The following is a 25,943-nucleotide window of genomic DNA, read 5'->3' as shown; positions in this document are numbered from 1 at the left end:
ACTGATCTGTGTAAAAAATTATGAAAACAACCATTACATATATACATACGTATCAAAGAGCCTTCTCACCCTTACAAGGGGATGAACAAGTCAGAGCATAAACCTACATCACACTCATCAAACTCATTCAATGCCTCTCCCATCTCATCATCATGGTCATTTCTGTCTCCTGTTACACTGCATGGGTCAGAAGCAATGCAGCAAGGTAAAGCTTCCCCACAGCAGAGCCCAGTAGCCAGAGTCTGTTTCCTCTATTTCATTATATGATGAACTCTTCCTCCAGCATGGTTTCCAATAGTCAGGAAAACAAAGACACCTTACATATAATAAAGCACTGAGAATAATAATACATACATATACCAAAGGCTTTTTCCCCCTACACGGGGGGTTGCCAAAAAGAAAAAGGCATAGAAACCATTCCCACCCATTCCATTTTCTAAATATTCCACTCCCCTCCACCCTCCTCCCTCCCTCTTATCTTGGCACCTCCTGGATGACGGGTCATCCCTACATACTGTCCACTGCCCTGGGTCAGAAGCAGTGTCACAAGACACAGCACATTCACAGCAAGGCCGCTTCATAAATTCGGTGATACCCCCTCACCGTCCCCCCATGCAGAAAAAGAGAAGATGGGGAGAACTCGTATGCACAAAAACCACCCTAATACCTGCAGAGAGACACCAAAATCCTTTCTCTAGAATGTCATATGAAAAAGGTACACAGTTCTATGCAAATCTTCAACCCTACTCAACCATCTCATTACATCACACATACACAACCAACTGAAAGAAACAAAAATCTATACCAGCAGCATGCTACTCAACCATCTACAACAATCTACCACCTGTACCACAGAATACATCCACACAAAAACACATTCATTTTCAGATCACAAAACAGGTCCTTTAAGACTGACCACCAAACCCTGTACATACATATACCAAGGCTTTTTTTCCCCTTCCATGGGAGGTAGCCAAAAAGGGAAAGGCATAAAAACACTCCCACCCATTTCATCCCTAAATACACTCCACACCCCTCCCACCCTCCCTCTCATCTGAGCACCACCAAACCCTGTACTCCATCAAATCTTTCAGATATTAGGCTCATAGAGACATGATTTATGATGAGGTATACAGTTCAACAAACTAAGCTCTTTTTTTCTAAGTAAAGTCTTTATTTTTCATGTATTTGGAAAACTTTTGTTCTAAATATATATCAATGTTACCATTCTAAATATCAAGAGGTTTTGCTCTACAGATCTATCAAAGTAAGATGCTTGTCAGTAATCAATAAATATATCTAAATAACTTGTGATAGGGTGATATTTTCAGAAAATAAAAACAGAAACTTTATCTTTACCTTCATAGCCATTTTCTTTGCATATTCTTATTGCATTTCCATATGCTTGTGCTCTTGTAAAGAAGTGAATGGCCTCTTTCACTTGATTCACATTCTCATATTGCCTGGCAAGGTGGTAGCATGCGGCCCTGATTGTGGTAAACAAAATGTTCACATTAAAAAAGAAAACACTTTATAAACTCCATGAACATACAAAGATAAGTTCATTATAATATTGAATATAGGAGGAATAAACTACTATTAACCTGAAAAAAGTATACAAATACTTAAATTTCTACATTAAATTCATCTGTCTTTCAGCATTTTCAAGACCAAACAGGTGCCAAAATATTGATTTATTTTTGTTTATTTATTTTTTTGTGTACATATGTGTGTAAATCATGGAAGAACTCATACTGATCAATTCCATTAATTTCTCTCTTGAAACATAAACCCCTTACTTCCTACATAAATCCAGATTTCTTGAAATAGGAAGCACCTTATGCAAATGTATTGAAGCAGAAAGCTTTCCATTTGCTGAGGCCATTTTCTAATACTTAGCACATGAAGTACCATGGACAAAATCCATGACAAAGTTGACCAAATATTTACCAAGCTTTTGAAGATGTTCACAAGGACAAAGGGACTAAACAAAGGTACTGACTGGTGGGCAAAATTATGTTAAACCTGTTCACAATGTACTCTCCAATCACACCATCTCACTCATAAGCATGAGTAGCTACTCACTGAGCCTAGTGGGAATAGTAAAGGCTGTGATATTACAACATAGGATTTGACAATTGTAACACACTTTTCAAAAATGCCATGTACCACTACCTTTCAGAAAACATGTTGAAAGATCAGAATCTCTTGGAACAAGATTATTTCTTAAGTGTTGTAAAATTATATCTTCCAAAACATTGGATGCTGAAAGAATGGACTCATACTATACATACTTACAATTTAAATTTGATAGACATAACTTTAATTACTTCTCACAGAAGTCTAATTATCTTTGACAAAAAAGTGGTCAGAAATCAGAGTTCTTTGTCTGAGACATCAAAAACCTACCTGTCTCCTGTTTCATTGGCTATATCAGCTGCCTTCTGAAGATTATTACAGTAACAGTAGACCCGTACTAGTGATAGATGATCACCTGCAGCTTCATAAAATTGTAATGCTGTTTCCATCTCACCAGTTGATTCCAAATACTGTGCCCACCATCGACGTAATGATCTATATCAAGGAAAATAATAATTATGTGAATAACATGCACTGTATGTTACAAAATTTAACAATAAATCAGTACATGAAAACTGTAAAAAATTGTAATGGTTTCAACCATTAAAACAGCGTGAAGCAAATACAGAAATTATTCCTTTGGGCTACATCATCTACCTATCAATTTTCAATCTCTTCTCTCAAATGAAGCAAGAACCACATTTGCATGTTTGAGTTCAGGACGTAATCCGTCTCCAAAACAATACCAACACAGAAACTGCCCTAGATGCAACCATCACACAGAAGACATTGAACACCTTATTTTACACTTTTCGGCTTCATTTTTTATACTCATTTGACCTTCGTACAACACATCAAAGATCTAACAATACAAATCAGCAAGAAAATAAACCTACTAAAATCTAGTGCAAGCACTGGCTTTGGACAATAGAATAAAAGATTCGAATTACAGTCTTCTCTCTTCCCTGCTCAACTGGTATTTTCCTAAGGCTCCTTCACCTCATCCATCCATCCATCCCATTCTCAGTCTTCCTCTCAAGTTCACTCCACTTTTGCTTTCCACACTCTTTATGCTATTCTTTCTTCACTCATTCTTTCCATACACCCAAGCCATCCCAGTATTGTTTTATCAACTCCTTTTCCAACTCATCTCATTTCTTAGTCTATCCATCCTTGTAACTCCCACCATATTTCTTAAACACTTTATTTCGAAAACATTTAAATTCCTCCTTTCTGCTTCCTTTAAATTTCAAGTCTCTGCCTCATACAGTGTTGTAGATGCAATCACCCCTTCATATAGTCTTCTCTTTGCACCCATCCCCAAATACTTGTTTCCTAAACATTTTTCATTACATTTACTTGTTTCCCTCACTCTACAGTTTACCTTCACCCCACTCCTCCATTCCTTGCTATGTGTACCCATAAATACAGAAAACTAACCACTTCCTCTTGCCTCTCTCATTTAAGGCTTACCTCCAACTCACTGCCACCCTCTCCCCCTGTACATCTCATCACTTTACTTTTACTCTCATTTATTTTCAACTCTATCTTTTCACATACCTTCCTGAAATCTGCCACTAGCTGCCTTAAACCCTTCTCTGACCTAGCCACAAGTGTATCATCAGCAAACAACAACTGGCTCACCTCCCATCTCCCTATACCCAAATTAAACATCTCCAAACGTCTGCTGATCACACTCACATTTTCCTCCCATACCACCCCATTAAACATCTTCAAAGTGAATCAGATAAACATAGGACAGGATATAACACTCATGACTTCATCCTATATAAAAACTTGGTACATACATACATACATATACCAAAGCTTTTTCCCCCTTACTAAGGAGGTAGCCAAAAAGGAAAAGGCATAAAATCATTCCCACCCATTCCATCCCTGAAAACACTCCACACCCCTCCACCCTCCCTCCCATCTTAGCACCTCCTAGATGACGGGTCATCCCTGCACCTTGTCCACTGCCCTGGGTCAGAAGCAGTGTCGCAAGGCACAGCACATCCACAGCAAGGCTGCTTCATTAAATCGGCGACCCCCCCTCTCCGTCCCCCCATATAAAGGAGAAGACGGGGAGAAATCCCTTCGAGCTGCGTCAAAATTTTGCTCACACACACTACCTCACCCCCCATCCCTCTGTCCATTCCACCTCATGCATCACAACATCTTCCATATACAACCATTCTCCATTCACCCCTGTCTTCTGTCCTCTCCCGTCCTTCCTCAACAGACATTCCCCTCTTCCCCAAAGCCCCCTTCACCCCATCCATCCATCTCATCCTAGGACCGTAGGATGTCCCCTCATGTTCACTCCCTCCACATCTGCCTTCCATACCTCCTTTACTAGTCTTTCTTCACTCATTCTTTCCATGTGTCCAAACCATCCCAAATATCATTACGTTCAAATCTAGTTAACTTAAGACCAAACACAACTCAATGAATAGAAAATGCTACAGCTATACAATTTCTTTACAATGTTCCCAAGAGCAATAATAGGTACCTGCGGGTGGTGTTCCTGCAAGGCATGTCAGAGAATCACCATTAACATCTTCATTTTCACCTAGAGGTTAAGCCTTGAGGGACTAACAGTCTCCAGACCAGGCCCATGGTCTATCAACTTCAACTGTATTTCTTCCACTCTTTCACATAAAGAAAGTTGACAATCAGCAATAGTTCTCCTAATCCTGCTATAAGCCAGTGACATTGAAATTGTCCTATACTTATACAACATGGACAACAGTCCATAACTTCTTCCCGAATAGATCGATGGGAGGGCCTGAGAAAAATTGTCAGCCACTGAGGACCTGTGAGTTTCCAATTGATGACCAATCCATTTCCCCAGGTCTCTCTTGCAGAAGACCCATGGCTCCCAGGTAATCGGCAACAACCACTGGATTTAAGGCCAGAGTAGGGCGGTGTAGGATAAGGTGGTCTTTGTCTTATGTGTACCAAAGATACTCGAGTCAACAATTATTATTGAACTTATAATAATTCCGTTACATCACTAAATCTGTCTTTTCCACAAAATGTGTCTTCTCTCTATTACTCCTACTTCCCTTAACTTACTTGTCCTTTGTGCGCATGATATAATCTTCAAGAGATGGCAGCTCATCAAACAGCATTCTTGGTACTTCAAATCGCTGAGTGTCGGACATTTCATAGTGAACTATGGCTCCACCAAAATCCCCTGAAAAAATTATATATCAGTTTACCTAAACCCGTTAAAAATAATGTATTTCTCAAAGCAAGCTATTGTAATATAAAAATTTGTTCCCACAAGACATAGCCCATGCATCAACTGAATTTTCTAGAATTGTTTCTGGTTGGTAGTGTTCATATGACATGATCTTTCAGATTTGAAATCAAACCGTCTGTCAAAATGTTCATCTCTTCAAGGTATCTGACCCACCAATCTTTCACAATTCTATCACAAAATTTCACCATTGCACTGGTCATTCAAATCAGTCTGTAATTCAGTAGTGTCTCCTCCTTCTTTTATAGATGAAATATGACTATTAAAAAAAAAAAAAAATGCTAATATCCTTTTCAGTAAAAAAAAAGTCAGAATCTGGGAATCATATACACACATCTGATGTTTTTTGGCCTTTTATGGATGTTTAGAAGGCATATGACATGGTTGACAAAAAGGCATTATGGGATGTGTCATGGATGTATGGCATTGGGGAGTCTGTTATTATTATTATTATTATTATTATTTTTTTTTTTTTTTTCCATGAATAGTAGAGCTTGTGTGTGTGAGGGTTGGAAATGAAGAAAGTGGATGGATTAAGGTGAGGCTGGAGTCATGCCAGGATTGTGTGATGCCACCATGGTTTAATATTTACATGGATGGGGTGATATATATATAAAATATGTATGTATATTTTCTTTGCTTGGTTTTGCAAACAAAGATTTAGAAGGATGTGATCTGTGTTGGTTGCAGACATGCTCTTGGCTGACAAGGTTAGTTCTGAACAAGCAGGACTGATTATAGTAGCAGCAGTTAAAAGTCTGATTTGATGGCTCAGCCTCCCTCTGGCATCTTATTTCCTTGAGGGTGGTCCCGTACAGTGGTCTTCAAATGAGGAGGCAGCTTCATTGATGGTGTGATGCCAGGCATCTTGGTCTGTGGTAAGGGTGGACCACTGGCGATGGTCAACATGACAGGCACCAAGTTACTGTATATATATACATACACACACATAGCCCAAATTAGAAGCATAGGCCTACATTAATTTGAAGCTAGGTATGATAATTTGAGAGAGTAAGAGAGAGGACACCGCAACCATTGCTCCTTTCATGCATAATACAGTAAGGTAAATACATACATACATACATATACCAAAGGCTTTTCCCCCCTTACAAGGGAGTTAGCCAAAGTCAAAGGCATAAATCCACTCCCACCCATTTCATTCCCACATACTCCACTCCCATTCACTACCCCTGGCTCCCTCTTCTCTTGGCAAAATACAATTAGGTATTTACAATTAGGTTAATACATTTAGGTAAATACATTCCCACCAATCAAAAGAAAGAAACAGGCAATGAAGGTAAAAATATTTAAAGCAAGTACCAACCCTTATTTTCCAAGTTCTTGGCATAATTGTAGTGTGTGGATCGCAAGTGAATGCGGTCATTATTTTCTGCCGTTTCCAATGCTTTGGACCACAGACCTCCATCCTGATACATCTTGTTAACCAAATCAAAACGGCCACATGCTCGGTACAGTTTCTCTGCTTCCTCCTGCAGGAAAATATAGGGATAATCACATACTTGGACAATTATCTACTTGACAAGAATGTTCAGAGTCAAGAAGAGAGTAACTAAATTTTTCTTATCTATACTATCTCTCCCTCTAACTACAGTCAACCAAACAAAGCATAATAGCCTCTAAAACTAAAAAGATGAGGGAGGGAAGGGACAGGCTTCATGTCCCCTGAGCACAAACTCTTGTATGATTTTAATTTCCTTTCTCATACTTCCTCTGTTCTCATAACTTCAATTTCAATGAACCCCTATTCCCCTCCTTCACTCATTCACTCTCTCATCTTCATCACAACACCCTTTCCCTTCTTTCCCCTCCCCTCTATATCCTTTCCACTTTTTTTTAATGTCCACACTCTTTTAAGTATATATGTTAGTGATTGACAATTTTTCAAAAAACAAACTAAATGAGGATTCATACATCAATTTCATTCATCTATTAATTATTCAACATGAAAACACATGAAAAAGACATCTGTTATTAAAAACTTAATGGTCTAAATGAAGGTTCTTACAAGCATTCCCAGCTGCAGTGCAAGCATAGCAACTCTGGCATCAAGTTGAGGTTCTGACATTGCCCTCCGGAGAGCCTGCGCTCCTCTAGCATGTCCCATGTTGCCCAGGCACAAGGCTGCTACATCCAAACGTTTTGTCTTCACACACATTTTGGCCATATTTTCCCAAACTGTCTCACTGAGGCATAAAGAATAGAAAAAATTACAATCAACATTGACATTCCATAATATGGTCTATATGGAACTAATAATGAGTCACAAAATATAATTTTTTATATTGTTTTCTCATTATAAACTTTTATACTTATACATACCAAAAGCACTTTTAATCCTTTTAAGGGATAAGTCAAAGCATACATTCACCCTACACCTATCCTACATCCATCCAGAATCTGTCATTCGTTCCATTGTAGCTTATCATGCATGAGGTCTCTCCCACCACAATGCTCATGTGAGCAAAGTACCGAGACATAGTTCTTCCACAGCAGGGACCACCAGCCAGAGCTGGTTTACCACCACCATGATGATCCTCTAACCCCCATCCATTCAAAAAGAGTTTTGGAGCAGAAAAGAACAAGAACATCTACTCAAGCAACATTGTTTTTCCATCTACTGACAACCACTCTACATTCACTTCTGTTGTACTTGCTCGACAGATATTCCCCTTGCATTCAGTACCCCCTTTGCTCTGTCCCTCCACCTTGTTATTGGTCTTTCTCTCAAGTTCATTCTGATACTTCTGCTTTCCATACTCTTTTTTTTTTTGCTAATCTTACCTCATTCATTCTTTCCATGTGCCCAAACCATCTCAACACTCTGATATACCCAATCCATCAACTCTTCTTACAACCCCTTTCTGAGCTTCACCTCCACATTTCTCACTCTATCCATCCTCATAACATCTACTATACTTCTCAAACACTTCATCTAAACATGGTTAGCTATTCCTTTCTATATCACTCTAATAATATAGTAATAAATATATCATCAATGTAGAGTAACAATACTCATTCCAACACTTTATCAATCTACACATATGCTTTTACTCTGTGGATATGCTTCATCATTCATTAAACTGTATGCTCATATAACTTTCTACTGTAAATTATGAAATGCTGCTCATGATATAGCTGTCTATCTGTCCAGATATCTGTTCAGTGTAAAGTCAGTTCTAATGTAGGTGCCACATCTTCCTTGTTTGAAGGAAATGATGAATTCCTTATCCCATTTTTTTTAAGAGACCCATGGCTCAATGAGTACATCACATCCCTAGAAACATCAAACACCCCTTAGTATGAAAACCTCTGGTATAGATGGAAGAATACTTGTATCTATTCCAAGTGAACACATGGGCAAAAAATAGCATGCAAAACTAAGAGTAATGCACATTCACAGTTACAATATAAAAGGGGCAAATTTTGTTGGATTTCCACTGAATTGGTCAGGTAACAGAGCACATACTACACCTTAAACCTGGTGACATATATATTTCACAAAAAATGTCTGTTAGGATACTGAATTCTTATATTGTCATGCATCATGCTTGAGGTGTCTCCCACAGAGAACACAGAACACCTTATACCACAATGCCCTGCACTGACATTAGGCATAAGAGAAAATGAATGCATCACTACAAACTCCAGAATTTTTTTATAAGAAAGAGTGCAAAGAAAACCCGAAGAATTGAATACCTCTTGATAGTCTTGATAGACTTAAAGGCATCATCCATGTTACCAATGGAAAGGTAGAAGGAAAAGTTGAGCATAGCTTCCTTTGTGGCTTTGTCACACTGCTCAAGGCCGAGAAAATCACGCATGACTTTCTGTGTCACATGCTTCCCATCCTCCTACAGAGAAAAGATAGATTTTTTTTTTTTACAAATTTGTAAGAAGACTCATTCATGAAAATATGCAACTATTCCATTTAACTATTACATGACTGGCAAAATTGTTTCTACCCACTTCTAAATTAAATCTATTTCCTGACAGTTTGAGACCATTGTTTCTTGTCTGATTCATATTCAGGGTGAAAATTTTGTCAGTTGTAATGTGAGTTGTTAGTGAAATGAGTTGAAGATGAGGGATGTACTCCTAGGGGCAGATGTGGTGAGTAGTACACAAATATTTTTTTTTCTATCACTGTTTGGATTTTTATTATTTTCATTATGATGTCTGTTGTATTGTTGGGAGTTGTTTTCGCTATTGGTGTATGTTTTTTTTTTATCAGTTTTGTTGTGGTGTCTGTTTAGTTTCTTTACATGGTGAGGGAAGGAGTCAAAAGACGAAAGTAATGGAGGTAAAAGGACATTCCCTTCACATAGCCTAGCCCAGTAGTGATTCTAGGGGGGGGGGAGCCTGGGGGGGGGCATGGCCCCCCAAGTTTTTCAGCTGGCCCCCAGATTGCCCCCCCCCCTCCGAGTATTTTGCATATCCTATTTTTAAATTATATATATAATGGCGCCCCCAGTTTTTCAGCTGGCCCTCCCACTTTCATAGTCCTAGAATCGCCACTGGCCTAGCCACCTCAATTTGTGGGTAACACCTGACTGAACAGCACAAATATGATACTTACATTCTTCTGAGTAGTAGGACTGTTGAGTAAATAGTAGAATGGAACCTGTATCCCAAGAATTCTGGTGTACATTGGCGTGAGAGGATAGATATCCTGTACAATGATGCCATGGTCTGCACTAACAAATAGGGAAGCAACCACTACTGCTGGCTGTTAAGAAAGATTAGATGAATACATAAAAACTTTTGATAAAAAAGAAATTTACAACATACAAATGGGTTATAATCATGTAAAGGCTAAATATCAAACATACATATACCCTTACATATAATGGGGAAGAAACTTTTTGGTATATAGATGTATATACACATACATAAGTATAATAAAATCCTCTTCCTCTTTATAATGTGGGGTGACTGAATTATGACATACACCACCCCACTCCTATCCCACATCCATCCAAAAACCCATTCACTGTTCCTCCCATCTTAGTTCTTTATGAATGAAGGGTTATCCCTGTCTTCTATCTTATTGCCTAAGTCAGGTGGCAATACAGCAAGATACATCACCTCCACAGCAAGGTCCATCAGTTTAAGCTGGTTTACCCGTATTACTTCATTACATGGTGACATTCCCCTTCCCCATCCACGAAATAGACATATGGAGCAGACAAGAAGAAATTCCTCCCAACTCTATAATTTCCTTATCCACCCACAATCATTCTCCATTTGCATCTATCTTTTATCCTCATCTTTGCTTGCTTGACAGACATTACACTTGCATCCAATGTCCCTTTCATCTTGTTCATCCACCTCATGCTTGGTCCTCCCCTCAAGTTCCCCTCTATCCATTTCTTCTTCCTGCACTCCTCCATCAGGTTTTCTTCACCCATTCTTTCCATATGCACAAAATATCTCACCATTCTTTGATTTACCTTATCTGTCAGTTCTCTTTCCACCCCAATTCTCCACCCCACTTACATATTGGTCACTCCATCCATCCTCACAACCTTCACTATACTCATTAAACATTTCATCTCAAACATGTTTAAGAGCTTCCTTTATGCCTTCTTCAAATTTCAAGTCCTTGCTCCATACAGTTCCATTGGCACAACCATTCCTTTATATCATTTTCTCTTTGGATTTATCCCCAGGTACCTATTTTCCATGACATTTTTCATTTGCCCAGACACTTAATGTTTCCCTTACTCTATAATGCACTTCCACCTCTACTCCTCCCTGTTAAATGTGACCCCAAACAGTTGAAGCACTCCACTTCCTCCAGTTTCTTGACCTTTAAATTAATCTCCAACTCACTACCACCCTAACCTTTTCTAGATCTCTTCACCTTACTTTTGCCAGCATTCACTTTCAGCTTTCTTTCACATACCCTCCCAAATTCTGCCACCAACTGCTTTGATCAATCCTCCAACTCAGCTACAAGGGCAGTGTCAGGTGTAAACAACAACTGATTTACCTCCCATTTCCCTATAATCTCACTTACCAGCTCCAAATCCCTGCTTAGCATTCTTGCATTTGCCTCCCTCACAACCTTATCCATTTACAAGCTGAACAACCATGGTGACATTACACAAACATGGTGCAACACTACCTTCACCTCAAACCACACACACTCACCACTCTTTACTCTCACGCAAACTCTACTACATACATATACCAAGGGCTTTTCCCCCCCTACATGGGGGTAGCCAAAAAAAAAAAGCCATAGAAACCACTCCCACCCATTTCATTTCCTATATATTCCACTCCCCTCCATCCTCCTCCCTCGCTCTTATCTTGGCACCTCCTACTCACGTAAAAACTTTTCATTTCTCCCTGTTCAATACATTCACAACCATAATGCCTTACTGTTAACCCTGTCATACCCTTTTCCAAATACATAAAAGCCTAAAAGACATCCTTACCCTTTGCCAAAAACTTCTAACACATCTTACTACAATAAATTCACCTATGCATCTTCTTCCTTTCCTAAACTCCTACACCCACACTGCTCTTCCCCAACTACTCCCTCTGTTCTCCTCCTGATCTTCTCATTTAACACCCTCCAATACACATGACAAGCAAAAACCTGATTACCATGGCTGCATTCAGACCATCACCCAGCAATGAAACAGTACCAACATCTGCCCATGGAATCAAATTGCCCCAGATGTAATCACCACACAAAAGACACAGAACACCTCATTCTACACTGCCTCACTCTTGCCCTACCTAGACAATTGTCTCTCTTCCTTAAGTGACTTGTCTTTGCCAATACCTGGGAGACATGGGACTCTTTAAAAAGAAAGATCCATGATGACAGATTGATTAACTGATTCCATTTCCATCCACCAAATTCCAAACTTCTGCCTAGTACTTGTTTTAAACTCCTTTACTACCCCAATTGATCAACTTGTTCACCTGGTCTCTCTTGCAGAAGGCCTGTGGCCTTCAGGCTGCAACCACCTTAATCAAATACATACTGACCATGGCAATATCATACAATCCTGCAGAGCCCTGACCAAATTACCCCAAATTACTCACCCTCTCCATTTCTGAACCTCATATATGCCCCACTATTATAAACTCTTCAGACTACCTTCAACAGATTTCCTCTATTTCATATATTTGTAAAACACTCTGCAACATTTCTCTATCAAACATGCCTTCTCCAAGTCCATGAAAGCCTAGAAAACATCCTTACATTCTGCTAAGTATTTCTCATATACTTGTCTTACCTGCACAGAACAGGCCTGGCCACAGAAACAAACTGCCCCAGATGCAACCATGACACAAGATACTGAACACATCATCTTACACAATCTTCCTTAACCATACCTAGACAACAACAAGATATTTCTTCCTTAAGTGACTTATGAGCCAGTCCAGTGGCTGTTGCTAATTACCTGAGAACCATGGATCTCCTGCAAGAGAGATCTGGAGCAATGAATTGATGACTGTCTTACCACAAAAACTTTATTTGGACACATTCTTCCTATCCTAACCCACATGCTTCTTCCCTACTCGCAGCCTCTGTCCCCTTCCTAATTCTCTCAATTAACACATAAAAGCAATCTAAAATTACTATCTTAATGGTATAGCCAAACTCACTCTCTCTTCAGCAGGTGATGATTTAAGGAATTTATCTCTTTGACTCTTGGGTTGAGGTAGTGACTTTGCTTCACATACAAGAAGTCTTGGGTCCTCCATGTCCCAAAAGTGTGACATAACAAATCTTCCTCTTACATCTTTTGAAGTCTCCTTTTTAGTTCTGGGTATGCAATGGAAATTACAAATAATTAGGGTTATAATGAATTTAAGATATAAAGTAAAAATAGCATGCACTCATTATTCATAAGTATAACAGCCTATAGTAAGAGTCTTTGCTAACCTTTCTTGCAGTGTGATTTCTTTTGATCCACTACTATCAGCTGAGTTAGGTGGTGCCAGGCCATCAACATCATCATCTTCGGCTTTGCCCGAGGCAAAATTAAAATAGGTCAGGTTGTCATTCTCAATATCCCAGATGAAAAGCTTCGGGTCAGGAAGGAGGGAGGTCTGGGCTACGGCAATAGAAGCTCTTGTGCCGTTACAATTACAACGAACACTTATAATTTCACCAAAGTCTTTGATGGCTTCACCCAGTTGTTTACCTTGTGTATGGATTTTTGCCTCCCTGTCAAGTCATTTAAAATAAATATGTAATTATTCTCACCAAAAAATATATTTCTTTTGTATCCTAATGTACCAATATATGTTTTTACATAAAACCAAATCTTTGATTCGTAAATACCTTCGTGAAAGATCCCACACTTTGACAGCTCCAATGAGTGTGGCTACAATAAGGTAATTTCCACATACATCCATTCCTATAGGTTCTCCCTCATTCTCATTGAACTCAAGTGTCTGCTTGACAGTACCCTGCAGAGATCTCACTTGGATGTTATTACCTTCAATGGCATAAATACTTCCCTCATGCATTATTGCCAATGATGTTTCACAAGGAAAGGAACCTGTAATAGTTTCCTTGTTAGTGGTTATTTGCAGACAATCATCTACACTGAAAGACCACATATCTAAAGAATGAGAAAAAATACATTCTACCATTTAGATGCATGAATACTTGGAATAGCTTAGAAGGTGATATAGCTCAAGCTTAAACAATACATAAATTCAAGTCTAAATATGATCACTGGAATTTCAGAGAAGCAGAGAGGAAAAGTTTAAATGTGTTTGAGATGGAATGTCTGAGACATAATATGATAACTGGAATGTAAGAGAGGCAGAGAGGAAAAGTTTAAATGTATTTGAGATGAAATGTCTGAGAGGTATGGTAGGGATTACAAGGCTGTGAGAAACAAGCGGTGAGGAGGAGAGCAGGGATGGAAAAGGTGATGGAAGATAGGGCTCATGAAAGAGTATTAGGATGGTTTGGATACATGGAAAGAATGAGTGGTGAAAGATTAGTAAAGTGTGGAAGGCAGAGGTGGATGGAATGAACATGTGGGGATGATCAAGGATGAGATGGATGGATGGGGTGAAAGGGGCATTGAGCAAGAGTGGGATGTTTGTTGAACAAGGGAGAAAGCAGGAGATTGGGGTGAGTGGAGAATAGCTTTGTATAGATGACACTGTGATATGAGGAACTGAGTAGATGGGGGATGGGGGCTCTAGGGAGTGATTATGTGTGAATGATATTTCAATGCAGCGTGAAGGAATCTTTTCCTGTCTGCTATTTTTCTGCATGAGGGGATGGAGAGAGGGGAGTCACTGATTAAGTGAAGCAAATTAGCTGTGGATGTGCTATGTCTTGCTACATTGCTTCTGACCCAGGACAGTGGGCAGGATACTGGGATAACCTGTCATCCAGGAGGAGCTAAGGTAACTAAGATGAGAAGAAGGAAAGGGTGATGGATGGGAGTGGAATGGGTGGGGGTGAGTATATACCTTTTGAGTTTGGCTATCTCCCTGGTAAGGGGGAAAAAAGCCCTTGGTATATAGATAGAAAATCCAGGATATAAATTAAGTTGGAATTGTGCAAGAATTTGATGCTAAGCATGATAAATTGGAGAGTAAGAGATGGGATGTAACAAGTGTTGTTCCTTTCCTGTATAATACAATTAAGTAAATATGGGTAACTCATGGTCAGAAGAGAAGGGGAGACTACAATTTTACATTACTGTGGAGCAACTGTTATTCTGCATACAAAAAAAAAAAAAAAAAAAAAAAAAAAAAAAAAATCCCTTTTTAAAGTATCAGAAAATTGTTGGAACATTCACCTAAAGCACTTTGACCCAACAGCTATAAAGACCTTGACTGATATTTTCAATTACACTGACTGCATAATAAAATCACTGCTATCTGGAGAATAGCTCATAACCTATATTAAGACCAAACCTCCTGAAAATCCAATTTCATTACTACCCACTATATCCAAGTTGATGGAAATATTAGTGATATGGTTTAACGTCACACACTCCCCCTATCGGGAGGCTAGGATGGTGCCCCTCACAGAGGGCTTTGTAGCTCAACTTTGTAGTTCAACTTCGCCGGTGGCAGGATTCGAACCGCCCTCACCTTGACCTTCGCCGCTAGTTACGACGCCCTAACCCGCTCAGCTGGAAGAATTGCAACAAAACTATGCCCTTCCCCTAACCAACATGGATTCAAGGAAGGCCACTCCACCAGCACAACATTCACAAAAATCTCCCAACAGATGGTTGAAAGATTCAGGAAGAAAGTCCCAATAGAAAGAATGGTTATGGTAGTAAATAGCATAAACAAGGCACTCAACAAAGTCCCCATACAAAAAACTCATAGAGACAGATATTCACAACTATCAATCTATATACCAAGGGCTTTTTCCCACTTAGAAGGGAGGTAGCCAAAGTCAAAAGACACATACCCACTCCCATCTATTTCATTCCCATCCACTATCCTTTCCTCCCTCTCATATTAGCTCCTCATGGATGATAGGTCATCCCTGTATCCTGCCAACTGCCTTGGGTCAGAAGCAATGCAGCATGACACAACACATCCACAGCAAGGCCGCTTCACTTAATCGGTGACCCATCCACTCTGTCCCCTCATGCAGAAAAAGAGAGAGGAAGAAATCCCTTTGGGCTGCATCAAAATATCATTCACACATAACCACTCCCTAACCCCCCTCCCTCCCCTCCTCTCCTCTCCCTTCCTTGCATTGCAGTATCATCTATACATAGTCATTCTCCACTCACTCCTATCTCCTGCCTTCTCCCTTCCTTGCTCAACAGGCATTCCCCTCTTGCTCAATGCCCCTTTCGCCCCATCCATTATCTCTTCTTCAGTCATCCCATCAAGTTCATTCCATCCACCTATTATATTCTAATTCTGTTAACATTATGTATAGATTGTAGCACCTTGTATACATGCAGGAGATACAAATAAATGCGTAGTTAGAATTCTGCAATAAAGATTGCCCCGTACATGGCACCTGTTACCATACATCTGCAGAGTGTCATGTTTTGAACTCCAACCCTTCTCAAAAGACCTTCTCTTCCTATCAGTCTCCATCCTCAAAGTCCAGTGCTTCCAATCCCTCTTTATGTGGCTGAAGTACAGTTTCCTGTAGATGTGCTTCTGGGTCTAGACACTATGCAGCAATATGGAATTAGCGTCTTCCTCCATTGTCATGGCATTGCTTATGGTCATCATTTCATTCCTGCCCTACATTTGGTGGCTACTTCTCAACCATCTTCTGTACTTCCCACTTCTGCAAATTCCCCCTCCCACAGCATGCCAACTGTTTCAGTTCTCACTATTGCTGTTCCTCCTCCTGCCCCTTCTACCCAGATTCAGGCAACTCAGACGGAGAGTACTTCCTCCCTGCCTCCTCTAGCTCCCACTTCCCAGGACACTGTACAGCCATCGTCTGAACCTTCTCTTCAGAATTCACTTCCTCCTTCTAGTGAACCTATCTTGCTCAAAGTTTCCACCCGTACAAAACAGATGTGTTCTTCTCACATGCCTAAATCAAGGAAAAGGAATACCAAATGTCCTTCCCCATCTCCAGAATTCTCTCCAACAGAAATCCAGATTTCTCCTTCCTTGGATGAATTGATAATTACCTCCTCCCCTGTTTCTGATGTGCTTTCCACAATGTGTCATACTACTCATGCAGTGTTAACAAGAAATGCGACTCTTCCACCACATGAGTATTGCAAAGTGCAGATTCGCATTTTCCGAGCTCCGGATGCGATGTTCTCTGTATGCCAGAATCCACACGTGTCAAAGGCATATCACTGACTTCAGCCTTATCCACTACCTCCAAGAAAGGTCATACTTCTTTTCTAGTTGCCAATGAGACTAATGCTCCCCTCCACCTCAACCTTGGTACAAACTTATGTGATTTTCTAGTGTATCCTTCAAGAGTAAAAGTCATCGATGACCACAATTCTTCATTACCAGTTTGTACCATTAACTCTGATGTGCCTCATGTACAGGTTCCTATTGAAGAATCTCACTTCAAACCCCTTGACTTCCCCGATGCTCAACAGGGTTTAATTTCCTTCTGCAATGCCTTTCATCATGTCATTGCCTTGCCAGGTGAATCCCTAGGTTCTACAGACCTCATTCACCACCACATTCCCCTTTGTGATGGCTCTAAACCTTGCTATATTCCGGCTTATAGACTGCCACATAGTAAACGTAAGATAGTGGACAAGCTCATTGCAGACATGCTTGCCCAAGATATTGTTGAACCATCCATTTCTGAGAGGAACTTTCCCCTATTTGTTGTCCCCAAAGCAGATGGTACTTTCCGCCCTGTTATTGATTTTAGAGAGCTTAACAAAATCACAGTTCCAGAAAGAACGCCCATTTCTGTTCTCCAAGAAATCTTACATTCTGTTGGTCAGAATAACACTGTCTTTTCAACTTTAGACCTAATGTCAGGCTATTTCCAAAATCCTCTTGCTCTGGAAAGCTGACCCCTAACAGCCTTCTCTACCCCTTCTGGTCATTTTCAATTCAGACGCCCTGGCTATGGGTCTCACTTCTGCTCCCTCTGTCTTCACAAGACTTATGCATACTGTTCCTGATGGCTTGGTGATAATGTCTTTATGTACCGGTATTTGGATGACATCATACTTGTTTCTAAATCAATCCCAGACCACATTCACACCCTTCAATAAGACTTTTCTCGTCTTACTGATGCCAACCTAAAACTCAAATTAAGCAAATGCTCCTTTCTAAAGAAATAAATTCGTTTTCTTGGACACGTCCTCACTTCCAATGGCATTCTTACTGTTCCTGATAAAGTCAAAGCTGTTGCTGACTTCCCTTGTCCAACGGACTTTGAGCACCTTCGCTCCTTCCTTGGTCTTTCAGGATATTACTGAAGGTACTTCCACAATTATTGAAAAATTGCAGCCCCTCTTACTTCACTGTTAAAGAAAGATGTTCCTTTCCACTGGTCGTCTGCCCAGGAACAAGCTTTTGCAGATTTAAAAAATGCCCTTACCACTGCTCCTGTCTTAGCTTTCCCTAACTATGACTTACCTTTTATTCTCTACACCGATGCCTCATCCCAAGGTCTTGGTGCTGTCCTCATGCAAGAACAAGACACACACCTTTGCCCTATTGCTTTTGGCAGCAGACTCCTTAACAAAGCTGAATGTAACTATTCTATCACAGAAATTGAAGCTCTTGCTGTCGTATATGCTCTTCGACATTTTAAAGAAATCATACTAGGCTATCCTGTCACAGTCCATACAGACCACCAGGCACTTAAACTTTTCAAAGGGAAGAACTTGTCCAGGAAACTTGCTCATTGGTTCTTGACAATTCAAGAATTCAATCCCACCTTCTCATATGTGCGTGGATGGGCAAACCATGTTGCAGATGCACTTTCTAGAAATGTTGCTGTTATCAATTCCCTCCCTCAGCCAGTCACTCTTACTCATGCGCATATTCATGCAGCTCAAAGATCCGACCCAATGTGAAAACGTGTGATATTTTCTCTCGAGTCAGGAGATACATCAGATTTTACAGACTTCCCTACCTCCTTGGACCACTTCAGACTTGTCGATGACATTCTTGATCACAAAACCACATTTTCCAACAAGCATGAACCAAACAGACTTGTACAACAACTCGTAGTTCCTTCTGACTTAGTACCTGAAGTTCTGTTCCTTTTACATGATGATTCTCCACTTGCTGCACATCCAGGTAAAGACAAATGCTTAACACAGGCCAGACTTCAGTATTTTTGGAACACAATGAGAAAGGATATCCATGCCCACATTGACGCCTGTCATTCTTGTGCTAGCCATAAAGGTCATATTCAAAGTAAAGATCCCATGTTGAAATACCCAATCCCTAGCAAACCCTTTGATATGGTTGCAATTGACCTTCTCAAATTACCACTCACTTCTAGTAGAAATCAGTACCTGTTTGTGTGTGTGGATCATTTTTCCAGATTCTGCATCCTTGAACCTATTTCTGACAAGACTGCGACAACAATTGCAAAGATATTCATTGACAAAGTTATTTGCCCCTTCACTACTCCCAAAGTTCTCTCTGATAATGGCACGGAATTCAACAATGAGATTCTTTCAAATATTTGCAAATACTTTCAAATAACAAAATGTAATATCGTTGCATACCACCCCAGTTCAAATGGCCTTGTCGAACGCCAAAACAGAAAGCTTCTCAATGTTCTCCGACACCTCGCGACTCCCATATGACATTCTTGCTTCAGAAATAGGTCCCATTTACAACCTTGATGATTTTGTAAAGGTTTCACTTTCAAATTTCAGCTCTCTCTTCAAGAGAATTACTCAGTCTCTTTCTCTCGCCAAAGACGAGATGGCCCGTTTTCACAATAAAAATGCGAGAGAATCTAACATTGCAATAAGTGACATCATATATGCCCAGAACCATTCTCCATCATCCAAGCTTTCACCAAAATTCCTTTGTCCCTTCCATGTCCTTGCACTAGAACCTACAAAGTCAAAGTAAAACACTTACATTCAGACACAGCATCCATTATGCACCTGGACATCCTTAAGCTTTTCTCTCGAGGTGTAGACTGTGACAATGTCCCTCCGACTCCTACAGAACCCCTTCCTCCTTTCCCTCCCATTTCAACGTCCCCTGTCTCACACCCATACAATCTTCGCAGCCGTCATACTTCTTGAACTTTCAAACTTTTTAGCTGCCAAAATGTTCTCCACTACCGTCCTTTCCAATCTTTCATGTTACACCATATATATGTAATGTTCTATATGCCTGCATGTTCTAATTCAATATATCTTCATGAAAGCTCCATTGTACATTGCTGGGGTCAGCTCCTGATAGGTGGCCGAGCATTTATCATATTCTAATTCTGTTAACATTATGTATAGATTGTAGCACCTTGTATACATGCAGGAGATACAAATAAATGTGTAGTTAGAATTCTGTATGTGTGTGCGTACATGCGTGTAACAGGCGTGAATCTTCTAGAACCATCAAGTTGCCATTTCTGTTTAAGTTATCATTTATTTTTGCAATGTGAAAGTTGAATAAATGAGATAGATTATTAATATTATCAAAATTGAATTATTGTATAACTGAGATTGGATGTATGTAAAATTTCTGTGCAAGGAATGATTGTGGAATTAAAATTAATGATTAGCAACTGTTTTGGGCACGCTGTTCGAGCGTGAAGCCACGTCACGCATGAGTCAGTCAGAGATGAGCGGGCATTCCAGTAAGGTTACGAGTGAGATAGAGTGAGACTTATATTATAAATTGCCTGTGACTTTAAGTAAAATTTGTGAAGTGAACACTACATCGTTTCTCTACCACATTTATTGACCCTACAATACACCTCTACCTTCCACACCAATTTTTCATCACTCATTCTTTCCATGTGTCCAAGCCATCCTAATACTTTTTCATCAGCCCTATCTGCCATCTCCTTTTCCATCCCAGCTCTCCTTCTCACCGAGTCATTTTTCACTATCCAACCTTCTAACCCCCTAACATACTTATCAGATATTTCATATTGAACCCATTCAAACTTTTCCTTTCTGCCTCTCTTAAATTCCAAGGCTCTGTTCTATACAGTGCTGTTGGCACAATCATCCCTTCATGTAATCTCTTTGCATCCTTTCCCAATTGCCTATTTCTCATTACAATTTTTAATCCCCCAAGGCATTTACTTGTTTCTCTCAATCTATAAATTACCTCCACCTCATCTCCTCCCTTACCTGCCACATGCAATCCCAAATACCTAAAGCTATCTTCTCCCCTGTACATTTCATTACCTTATGTCCATATTTACCTTCAACTTTCTCATACCACATACCTTCCCAAATTCTGTCACTAACTCCCTTAATCCCCCATCTGACCCAGCCACAAGCACAGTGTTGTTAGTAAACAAGAATTGGCTCACCTTCCACTTTTCTTTATTTTTCTTTAATCATTTCCAATCCCCTGTCCATCAGCCTCACATTTACCTCCCACACCATCCCATCCATGTACACATTGAACAGCCATGGCAACATGATACATCCCAGATGCAGCCTCACCTTTACCTGAAACCACTCACTCTCTCCATTTCTATTTCTAACACAGGCCCTACTATTCTCATACTCTTGACTGCACTTAACAGCTTTCCCCACAATCCCATGTATCTGCAAAACCTCCCATGGTGCCTTGCTGTCTGACCTGTCATAAGCTTTTTCCAAATCCATAAAGGCTTAAATAAAATTCTCTTCTTTTTGCTAAAGCTTTCTCACACATCTGTCTTACTAATCTGATCCACAAAACCTCTACCTTTCCTAAACCCACACTCTTCCAGTCCTCCAGCATACTATCACCAATTAGATACACATTAAACAACCTCACTAGCCAGTCTGGTATTACTGTACCTTTGTTCTTCAGACACTGCCTGACACCCACCTAACCCAGGTCCCTTACCTTCTCTCGTAATTTTAATAACTGTCTGCTTGACAGTACCCTCCTGAGATTTCACTTGGAAGTTATGATCTTTAATGGCATACATACTTCCCTCAGGCATTCCTGCCAATGATGTTTCACAAGGAAAGGAACCTGTAATAGTTTCCTTGTTAGTGGTTATTTGCACTGAAAGACCACATATCTAAAGAATGAGAAAAAATACAGTTTTCCATTTAGATGCATGAATATTTGGAATAGCTTAGAAGGTGATATAGCTCAAGCTTAAACACTGCATAAATTAAAATCTAAACACGATAACTGGAATTTAAGAGAGGTGGAGAGGAAAAGTTTAAATGTGTTTGAGATGAAATGTCTGAGACAAAATTATGATAACTGGAATTTAAAAGAGGCAGAGAGGAAAAGTTTAAATGTGTTTGAAATGAAATGTCTGAGAAGTATGGTAGGGGTTACAAGGTTGGATAGAGTGAGAAACAAAGAGGTGAGGAGGAGAGCAGGGGTGGAAAAGGTGATAGGAGATAGGGCCGATGAAATAGTATTAGGATGGTTTGGACACATGGAAAGAATGAGTGAGGAAAGATTAGTAAAAGAAGTGTGGAAGGCAGAGGTGGATGGAATGAACCTGGGGGGATGATCAAGGATGAGATGGACGGATGGGAAGACAGGGGCAATGAGCAAGGAAGGGAGAAGGCAGGAGATAGGAGTGGGTGGAGAATGGCTGTGTATAGATGATACTGTAATGCGAGGAAGTGAGTGGGTGGGGGATGGGGGGGCGAGGGAGTGGTTATGTATGAATGATATTTTGATGCAGCTTGAAGGGATTTTTCCCTGTCTGCTATTTTTCTGCATGAGGGGATGGAGAAAGGGTGATCACTGATTAAGGGAAACAACCTTGCTGTGGTGTGCTACATTGCTTCTCACCCAAGACAGTGGATGGGATATAGGAATAACCTGTCATCCAGGAGGAGCTAAGATGAGAGGTAGGAAAGGGTGGTGGATGGGAGTGGAATGGGTGGGGTTGAGTATATGCCTTTTGAGTTTGGCTATCTCCCTGGTAAGGAGGAAAAAGCCTTTGGTATATACATAGATAGGAAATTAAGGATATAGATTAAGTTGGAACTGTGCATGAATCTGAGGCTAGGTATGATCAATTGGAGAGTAAGAGACAGGACCCAACAAGGATTGAACAGCCATAGCGACATGACACATCTCTGTCAAAGTCCCACCTTTACCTCACATCACTCGCTCTCTCCATTTCTAACACAAAGAAAAAAGAAGTGAAGTAAAACATATTCATAAAAGTGACAAGAAATGTTTTTCTAAATTCTTAGCAAGGAGATGGTGCAGAACAACCCAAACAACCAAATTTCAGGGACAAAAAGACTATGCAATGGAGTACCCCAGGATGCAATACTCTCACCTATTCTCTTCAATCTCTTTACAAGCTCTCTCCTAGCCTCTGGTCCAGAATTTAATAACAATGTTCTCACTTATGCAGATGACCTGATAATTCTAACCTCGCAGAGAAATCACAAAACTGCAGCTAAAAAGACACACACACACACATCAGGCGGGACACCACAAGTGTAGCTCCCCTTCCTGCAAAATACAACTAGGTAGATACAATATAAAATTGGAACCAAGGAGATAAAGAAGGAGAAATCCGAAAAATATTTGGGTGTAATCATCTCAAACGACTTGTCCTATGACAAACAGATAAACAAAATTGTCGGAGAATCCCACAACATGCTAAGATCAATAAAAGTGCCATTTACATATTTGGGCAAAGAAATTATTAAAACAATATTGGTCACACTGATAAGGCCTAGACTAGAATATGCGGTGACATTGTGGTCACCCAATACCAAAAAGAATATAAAGAAAATAGAAAGAATCCAGAGAGCAGCCACAAAAATGGCACCTGCACTTGCAAACTTGTCATATGAGGAGAGATTGGCTAAACTGGAGTTACCGACTCTGGAGCAAAGAAGAGAGGTGACCTACTGACCATCTACAGAATCATGAAAGGCACAGAAATACTCGATAGAGAGGACTTGTTAAACTGGGACAGGAGAAGCACAAGAGGACATGGAAAGAAAATAAAAAAACATAGCTACAGAAGAGATCTGAAGAAAAACAGTTTTCCACATAGAGTGGTGGACACTTGGAACAAATTGGACAATGAAATAGTGTGCACAAAAACCATTCATGAGTTTAAGAGCAAACTAGACACTGTGAGATACAAAGGTGGGACACCACGAGCATAGCTCCCCTTCCCGCAAAATACAAATAGGTAAATATACACACACATGAAAGGAATGAAAATCCTTGATAGGAATAAGAATAACTAAAATTTAAATGACTCCCGGCTGTCTTTTAATAAACCCGGGTGTATGTTTGTCCCCACTGAACCGGCAAAAAGGGACACGTGTGTAATAAAAGTTTTAACTGTTAAAAAAGGAGGGCAACAAATCTTACGATTAGATCATCAGGAACAATGCCTTTAGAAACCGAAGCCAACAAAAAGAAGCGTCAAAGACATTTTTGGAAGTGGGTTACAGGTACTCAGAAAATTTCAAAAGCCGCTTTACAAAATTATAAGAGTTTGAGTTGACGACTATGGAATGAACATGCCCAAACTTTTCCAAGCTTATACCAGGCTGTCAAAATATTTTGTGTTAAGGAATCTGTGCGGGAATTTCATCGAAATGTGATTAAGTTCAATGATTCTCTACGAAACAACAAAGATTTTCAATATTCCGATGAAATGTTTGACAGTCTTGAACTTTTTGATGGACAAATTGAAGACAGTGTTTCTGAAGGTTTTATGAAGCATTACTTTGTCGGGTACAGGAATTTTGTAAGAAATGGAGGAAGAGCTTACCACAAAAATTACCAAATGCTCGCGGGGCGCTTCGCACCCGGGCTGCGCGAAGCGAGCAGCGCTGCAGGCCAAGCACCCATGGCACAGCCAGGTGCTTGTGATTTACTAAAAAATGGCAATGGAAAACAAGAGGTCATGAAAAGAAACTCAAATAGGATAACTATAGAAGAGATCTAAAAAAAATAGCTTCCCACACAGAGTGCTGGATATCTGGAATAACTTAGATAAAGAAACAGTGTGTGCAAATACTATTCAAGATTTTAAGAAAAAACTTATGCTGAAAGATACAAAGATGGGTCACCACGAGAATAGCTCCCTTCCCATATAATACAACTAGGTACAACTAGGTAAATACACACACGACAATATAAAACTGGAACTAAGGAGGTAAAGAAAGTGGGATCTGAAAAAGATTTGGGAGTAATTATCTCAAACGACTTGCCCTATGATAAATAGATAAACAAAATTGTTGGAGAATCCTGTAACTTGCTAAGATCAATAAAAGTGGCATTTACATATTTGGATGAAGAAATTATTAAAAAAATATTAGTCACACTAATAAGGTCTAGACTAGAATATGCGGTGACATTGTGGTCACCCAGTACCAAAATGATATAAAGAAAATAGAAAGAATCCAGAGAGCAGCCACAAAAATGGCTCCTGCACTTGCAAACTTGTTATATGAGGAGAGACTGGCTAAATTGGAATTACCAACTTTGGAGCAAAGAAGAGAGAGAGGCGACCTACTGACCATCTATAGAATCATGAAGGGCACAGAAATACTTGATAGAGAGGACTTGTTAAACTGGGACAAGAGAAACACAAGAGGGCATGGAAAGAAACTCAAAAAACATAATTATAAAAGAGATATGAAGAAGAACTGTTTTCCACATAGAATGGTGGACACTTGGACAAGCTGGACAAAAAATTAGGGTGTACAAAAACCATTCATGAACTTAAGAGCAAACTAGACACTGTGAGATACAAAGGCAGGACACCATGAGTGTAGCTCCCCTTCCCGTAAAATACAACTAGGTAAACTAGGCTTAAAAAAAAAAAAAAAAAAAAAAAAAAAAAAATCTACACCTTTTATCTGCAAGGAGCTCGGATGAGAGGAAAACAGTGGGTGGTGTATGGGAATGGAATGGGTAGGAGTGGTTGTGTGCCTTGGCTGGCTACCTCCCTAATATGGGGGGAAGAGGCCCTTAGTATATAGATGGATAATTAGATAATAAA

General features: G+C 39.9%; 1 protein-coding gene across 1 annotated transcript in view; it reads right to left on the bottom strand.

Moving 5' to 3' along the window:
* Positions 1–25,943, bottom strand: part of rempA (intraflagellar transport protein rempA) — a 76,299-nt gene that overhangs the window by 27,536 nt on the left and 22,820 nt on the right. The window contains exons 11-21 of the mRNA XM_076172708.1: positions 13,674–13,893; positions 13,272–13,556; positions 12,992–13,151; positions 9,942–10,091; positions 9,062–9,216; positions 7,371–7,548; positions 6,669–6,834; positions 5,158–5,278; positions 2,410–2,574; positions 1,360–1,487; positions 1–6 (exon numbers count right to left, since the gene is read on the bottom strand). The exon at positions 1–6 is cut by the window's left edge and continues 114 nt beyond it. Coding sequence (XP_076028823.1) covers positions 1–6; positions 1,360–1,487; positions 2,410–2,574; positions 5,158–5,278; positions 6,669–6,834; positions 7,371–7,548; positions 9,062–9,216; positions 9,942–10,091; positions 12,992–13,151; positions 13,272–13,556; positions 13,674–13,893 — 1,734 coding nt within the window. The remainder of the gene's footprint in view (positions 7–1,359; positions 1,488–2,409; positions 2,575–5,157; positions 5,279–6,668; positions 6,835–7,370; positions 7,549–9,061; positions 9,217–9,941; positions 10,092–12,991; positions 13,152–13,271; positions 13,557–13,673; positions 13,894–25,943) is intronic.

The sequence above is a fragment of the Oratosquilla oratoria genome, chromosome 33, assembly GCF_046742065.1.
Source record: "Oratosquilla oratoria isolate Oo_2021 chromosome 33, ASM4674206v1, whole genome shotgun sequence".
Classification (NCBI taxonomy): Eukaryota; Metazoa; Arthropoda; class Malacostraca; order Stomatopoda; family Squillidae; genus Oratosquilla; species Oratosquilla oratoria.
The sequence above is the reverse complement of the archived record's forward strand: the minus strand, read 5'-3'. Positions and strand labels throughout refer to the sequence as shown.